This window comes from Octodon degus, unplaced genomic scaffold (assembly GCF_000260255.1).
Source record: "Octodon degus isolate 3935 unplaced genomic scaffold, OctDeg1.0 scaffold00321, whole genome shotgun sequence".
Classification (NCBI taxonomy): domain Eukaryota; kingdom Metazoa; phylum Chordata; class Mammalia; order Rodentia; family Octodontidae; genus Octodon; species Octodon degus.
The window spans coordinates 388,053-395,059 of record NW_004524897.1 but is presented as its reverse complement, the minus strand read 5'-3'; the positions used below and the strand labels follow the sequence as shown (position 1 = coordinate 395,059).

General features: G+C 36.5%; 1 protein-coding gene across 1 annotated transcript in view; it reads right to left on the bottom strand.

Moving 5' to 3' along the window:
- The window catches only part of Nup62cl (nucleoporin 62 C-terminal like), a 112,609-nt gene that overhangs the window by 46,434 nt on the left and 59,168 nt on the right, over nt 1–7,007 (bottom strand). The window contains exons 5-7 of the mRNA XM_023708002.1: nt 3,860–4,010; nt 3,677–3,738; nt 3,417–3,548 (exon numbers count right to left, since the gene is read on the bottom strand). Coding sequence (XP_023563770.1) covers nt 3,417–3,548; nt 3,677–3,738; nt 3,860–4,010 — 345 coding nt within the window. The remainder of the gene's footprint in view (nt 1–3,416; nt 3,549–3,676; nt 3,739–3,859; nt 4,011–7,007) is intronic.

Below are 7,007 nucleotides of genomic sequence, written 5' to 3'. Positions count from 1 at the left end.
GTACAGCAATTAACCACTAGGAAGAATGTATGCAATGTGTTAATTATTGAAACTGTCCTACCAATTTGATTTGAAACTGTATCATTGCTATTTGTTTCTCAATAAAATTGTGGGAAAAAATTAAAAATAAATAAATAAATAAAAGTACATGAGGCTTTGGGGGAATATCAAACCATAACATTCTGCCACTGGATCCACAAAGACTCCTCTACATTTTCCTATGCAGAAATCATTTAGTCTATCTCTTAAATTTGCTGAAATCCTAACAGTTCAACATTGCTGAAAAGTCTATGTCTCAAGTCTCCTCCAAGACTTAAGGCAAACTTTTAGCATAGGCCCCTGAACAAATGAAAAGAAAGTCAAACATTTCTAACATCCAAAATCCAAGAGGGCAAACATTAAGTCCTGCTGTAGTTCCATGTACAACATCCAAAGCAATCTATGGCAAGATGTGAACTGCAAAGGGCTTGGTTGACTCTGCCCCTATTGCACTTCTGGTGCTTGTAGCTTCCATGGCTTCTCTCTTGAGCTCACTCTGCTCTCTCTTCTCAGTCTTTGTCAGGTGATCTATGTTCCTGGCTTCGCCAAGGTTGTGGGGTCTCTATTGCTCTTTTGGCTCTCCACTCACAGCTTCACACACTGCCCTCTCAGTGACACATTGCTTGGCCTTCTAGGCCTTCAGAAATTGGGGCAGAGGCTTTCTTAACTCTAAAACTCTTTCATTCTGCATATTCCTAAAGCCAGTGCCACATGGATGATTCCAAGGTCTGCACCAGATAGAATAGTATCCAGGCTTCCATCTCTCTTAGGTGTAGGGGTTGAGTGTTTGGATTATTGAATATTCTGGATCCAATTCTGAGGAACAAATACTCTATGTTGCCACGATTCTGGAAAATGATGCACTGGGGCTTTCTGCTCAAGGCACAGTCTTTCATGGTTGTAATTTTGAGGTTGCAAAGGGTGGAGTCCTGTTGCTTTTTATGATGCCAGAAGGCCATCTTTCTATTGTCCTGTTGCTTCTCAGCAAGCAAGGTCGCCTCTGCTCTGTCTTTGCAGTTCATAGTTTTACTGAAGCTTCCTTTCTGTTCAGACTCACAATGTTTTAAATCATTCTGCTGGGCTTTGTTCTTGATACTCAACATAAATCTGGCTAAAATCCTCCAACAGTATCCATGCCACCACCTACATATTAAACTACCTTGAAATTTCTGACAGATTAAGTAATCTGCCACCCTTAATCTCAGTCTCAGGTTAAGTTTCTGGACACCAGTAAAATGCAGACAAACTTTCTGCTGAGCTATATTACATACCATCTGTACTCTAATACTCAGTGTAGTTCTTCTTACCATCAGAGGTATCCTGAGCCTGGTCTTTACTGGCTTTCTGGTCTTCTAAGCTCTGACCAGACAGCCTAAGGAGTTCCAGCTCTACCTTTTCAGCTGACATCTCTGAATCATTCCTAACTCTTCCTACAAAACATTCCCAAAGGCTCCTGAACCACATGGTCAGGTATACTCATAGCAATGGCCCCACTGCTCTGGTACCAAGTCCTATCTTGTTTACTCTTCTCTAAGACAAAATACCCACATCAAAGTTTAAAGATTATAGTTTTATTTAGCCTACAGTATATACAGGTTTCAGGCCATAATCAGCTGGTTCCAAGGCAGGGTGGCATGGCAGAATGGCAACAGGTCATGGTAGAGAAAAACAGCAAAAACAGAGAGAGAAAGAGACAAGTCTCTTTTTCCTCTTATATCATGTCTACTCTGTCAGGATTAGGGCGGTACCAATCCAATCAGTGGACTGATCCAGCAATCATCCACTCTTAACCCCAGCACTACACTAGATTTAGGCAACTCTGAAAAAGGCTCTTCTAAAACTTTGTGAGGCTTTGAGGGTACATCTAGACCCAAACCATAACAGATAGTGAATACATAAATTTTCAAAGTAAAATCTTACATGAATATACTTGATAAAAGATGTTTTAATAAATGAGCTTTATGATAATAAAAGATAAATCTAAGTTTATAATAAGTTGATTAGTAGCCAAATTACTTAACTGAAAGTACTTACTACACACTCACACGTGCGCATGCATGTACAAATTTAACCTGATCAATGAACATGTTGATAACTATCTACTGCCTTTCTATATCAAACTTCTGGTAGGTTGCCTAAATTGTTGTTTTTGGTGAAAATCTTATCACAATATAAATTTAACTACAAAACATTGGAAAGGAATTAATGTTTCAATCATTTCATAAACTATAGCTAGGAACAAAAATGTAACTCCATGTTTTCAAAACATAATAAAATGAATGAAAGCAACGAAAGAAAGAATGAAAAAAAGAAAACAGATGAATGAAAGAATGAAGAAAGAAAATTTATAGATTTTTAAAGAGCTGAAATATAAAAGCAAAATAGAGCTAGGGTCAGTATTCATTAATTTTACTTGCTACAGTTATTATCCCTATAAAATGTTAATTTATAAGTTTAAAAAAAAAACTAAGCTGAGCCAGATGCAGTGATATGTTCTTGCAGTCTCAACTACTCAGAAGGCTGAGGCAAGAGGAACAGTTGAGCCCCAGAGTTCAGGACCAATCTGGGCAATATACAAAGACTCATCTTAAAAAACTCAGCTTTAAGTTTAGTAAGCCACTGATAAAATGAGCCTGATTTAGTCTCAGTTTAGATTATGTAATGCATCCATATAGTTTCCTAGCACTTTATAAGTTGGTCTGATTACCAAATCTTAGATCTAGTGTGATAAAGTAACTGCAGGAACTTTGACAATAGAGTCATAGAAGGCAAAGACTAAATAATACACAAATGCGGGCCTGGGGAGATAGCTCGGTAGAATAAGTGCTTGCCTTGCAAGCACAGGGTCCTGAGTCCAATCCTCGGTACCGCAAAAAAACCAAAAAAACCCAAAACAAACAAACAAAAAAACCTCCACAAATGAAGTATCTCTAGGTTATATAGTTTACCTGTAGATTAACAGGTTTCCTTTAAAATAGGAAAAATTTTAACACTAAAGCATCTGTATGAGCATTAGGTTTAGAAGAGTCAAATATGAATAAGAGATAGTAAGTATTCCACAATACCATGATACCACACACATAAAATTTGTATTTCTAATTCAACAATGAACTTGACAAACGTAAAAACTTTACAGCACACATACGTAAGCTTCAGCTTAACAACAGAATACTATAAAATGAAACTGCTGCAATGATTTCTTCATTTTCAGACATCCAGGAAACAAACTAGTTGATCAATGTCAGCTTTAAGAACTTGCTTTTTCTACTAATATTTATTCTCTGCCTTCTGAGTCAATGTTTCCCTTCTTTTCTTGAAATACACTCATAGTAGTTGTTATGTTCTGGCCCATTTCTTAGCCTTCATCAGTTACTTACATCCTCTCCTTCTCTTCTGTATGCTGCAGATAAACAAGCCCACTCTCGTTCTTCACAGACTCCTCTGCAGGAGTCACTAGATCTTCTAGCTCTTTCTTCTGATACAGGATAAAATTTAATTCTTGTTCCAACCTGAATAATATAAGTCAACAGAAGAGCTGATGAAAGGAGTTTGTAGTAACAAAATTAATGTTAATAAACAAGGTGAAAATTGAAATATAGGTCTTTAATATTTCAATCAAGGCAATCTTAGGTTCTACCTTTTTTGCTCTAGTTTCATTTTTTCCACTTCTTCATGTAAAGCAGTAACCTTTAAAGAGAGCTAAGAAAGAAATAATGTAACTATTTAAATGTACTTATCATTTTCTCAAATATGCAACATTTCCAAATTCAGGGAGCTTTAGACTTAAGAAAAATATGTGGAAGCTATTAATGTTTCTTACCTTCTCACCATTCTCAATCAGTTTATGATCCCAAGCATTGCCCTGAGTAGCCTGGTATTGAAAGCAGTTTTCTTGATCTTCTTCCTCAAGGCTACATTTGTTTATCTGACCATCCAGCTGACTATAAGTCATCACAGGAGTTACTATTGAGCTGAAAAATAAAAGGATGCAGTATGGTCATATTTCAAAAACAGCACAGTAGGACTTGGAGAAGATAGCACGGGAGGAGGCTCTGAAACCTGCTTCCCAAAAAACAACAATAACAGGTAATGATAGTTTTAAAATAAACATTCAAATTGTCTAGAAATTATCCCAAGGGAAGGAATATATCAAATAAAATTTTATTAAGAAATCTACTGAATTACTGTAAGAATAGCTAATCTGTTCTCTCTCCTTCTCTTGCTTCCACTTATCTTAACTCAGCATGATGGAAGATTCTTAGCATTTTTCTAAATAAGTATGGCCAAGGAGATAGGATTTTCTTTCTCCTTCCCCAGTTATTAGTCAAAGCAATCCATTCCCTGAATGCGTAATATTGGTGAGAAAATATGCTTTTCTCACCAGAAAAAGACCATAAGGAGTTTCAATTCATCTGCAGGAGGTATCAAAAACCCTGAGCATCCAACTAGTCTTTGATGCACTGGCTCCTGCTGAGGCAAGGTTCAGCAGGAAGGTAATTAGGAATTTCTTGCCTGGCAGAGCAGGTAGTGCTTCAGTTCCCCAACAGGAAATTGTCAGTGGGATCCAATGGCACATTACACTTAAATCTCCACCCAGGAGCAACATGATACCATGTGAGGTAAGATTAGTTACCACTGGACTTCACTCTTGATCTGGTGTCAGTGGAAGTTAGCAGAGAATCTAACCTCTTGAATCTACTATGTTCATTAATGTTGAGCAAGATAATGCAAGTTGAGGATAGTTAAGGCTCCAATTTCCATCAGTCTGCGGTCAGTAAGGTTTAGTGAGTAGTCTGATCTCCATAGTCACTGGTGAAACGAAGACTAAATGAGGCATGGAGAAAGCAGGGTTAGTCAGCTATTCTCCTATCATTGAACTCACTAAGAGCAGTGCACTGTTGGGAGCCACACCTTAATGTCAAGCCAGCACCAATCAGGTTGAATGAGGTGGCATGTGACAGAAGTTGATATCCTGCTCCCTCCCTTCCTTTATGTCAGTGAGGTGTGATAAGAAGATGAAATTCTGCCGCTCCCTACTTCAAAAGCAGTATAAGTAAGTACTCCACTTTCTCTTGATTTGAGGTCACTAGACCTCAGCTGGGAACTAAGCTTACATCCCCACCAAGAAGCAATAAAGTGGTGTCATGCAGTGAGTCAGGGGAGTTAAAAGAGGAGCTGACTTTCCCTTTCACCCATGTGTACTGCATTTTTGGGTGGGATACGATGGATAAAGTCCTATCGAAAGCTAAACATAAGCACACCCATCCCTTGCATCATACCTCAGTTAAAGGCATTAACTAATGAGAAACAATAGATATAAATAGGACACAAATACTCCAAATTTAATACAAAAAATGTCCAGAATACAACAAAAATATGTCACTAGGAAAACCAGGAGAGGCACAACTTTAAGAGGAAAGACAATCAACCCAAATGCCAGTATTAAGCCATTGAAATTATTTGAAAAGAATTTTTAAGCAAAGATCAAAAAAGGCTTTTGCAAGCCCTTTGAATTCTCTTGAAACAAATGAGAAAATAGAAAATCTCTGCAAAGAAATAGAAGTCATGAAAAAGAATCAAATGGATAAAATAGAAATAACAAACTTACTTGAATGATTGGATACTTGATTGGAGTTGACGGAGGATACAATAAGTAAACTTCAGGACAGGTAATTAGAATTTATTGGACAACAAAGAGAAAATAGGCAGAAATAAATTTTTAAAAGTCTCAGAGATCTGAAGGACAATAATGAAAGAGGTAGCATTTTTAAAGTAGGAGTTCTAGAAGGAAATGAAAGAGATCAGGACTGAAAAGGTATTTAGGAACACAAAAAGATTGAAAAATTACCAAAATTTGGCAAGATACAAACCCACATATTTAAGAAGCTTAAACAAATCCAATAACTCTAAGAAACAAAGTAAGGGCCAGGGACTTAGCTCAGTAGAATAACTGCTTGCTTGGCAAGTGTCTGAGTTCAATCCCCAGTTCTGCAAAATTTAAAAAAAAACAAAAAAGAAAGAAAGAAAGAAACAAAGTGATTAACCTTGTGAAAAATAAAGACAATAGAATGCTGAAAGTAAGTAGAAAGAATAAATGCATTACTTAAAAGGACATAGTCTCCACACATGGTGGCAAACACATGTAATCCCAACACTCAGGAAGTAAGGCAACAGGATTTTGAATTTGCAGCCAGTCTTAGCTACAAAGAAACCCTATGTCTAACAAATGAACAAACAAACAAACAAACAGGACACCAACCTAACTGACAATAGATTTCTCATCTGAAATCATGGGGACTAGAAGGAAGTAAAATAACATTTCTCAAGCACTGAGAGAAAAAGAATGTGTCGCCAACAACGTACATGTATTTTGAGGATGGATGAAGAAGAAAAAGTACTATTTTCATGCAAAGTAAAATTGAGATAATTTGCTGATAAAAGACCTACCCTTTAATGCTAGATAAATAGAAAGGAAACAACACAGAACACTTGAAGTATCATATAAAGGAAAAAAGAACATCAAAATACATGAAAAGAAGAGTAAATATACTATTCAATTTGCCCTGCATTTCTTAGATCATATTGAATGCTGGAAACAAAAATTATAACTCTATATGATGTTATATTCAATGTACAAGATTTTTGAGACAATTATGCTTAAAAAATAAGGGCAGTCAATTGAACCTAGTAGAAATAAGATTTCTACACTTCACCTGAAGTGGTAAAATGTCAGTACAACTAGACTGTTTTATGTCTATGTGATTAGACTATGTGTACATACTGTCGTATCTAGAGTAGCCAGTAAGAAAATGATGCAGAACAATATACTCAAAAACACTATAAGAACATGGTAGCAAAAGTTGGACTGGAAATCCCATTTAAACTAGCTATTCCTCTACTGGGAATTTTCCCGGAGTATCTGAAAACATCATATCATAGGGATATATGTGTGCCTATGTTTATAGCAG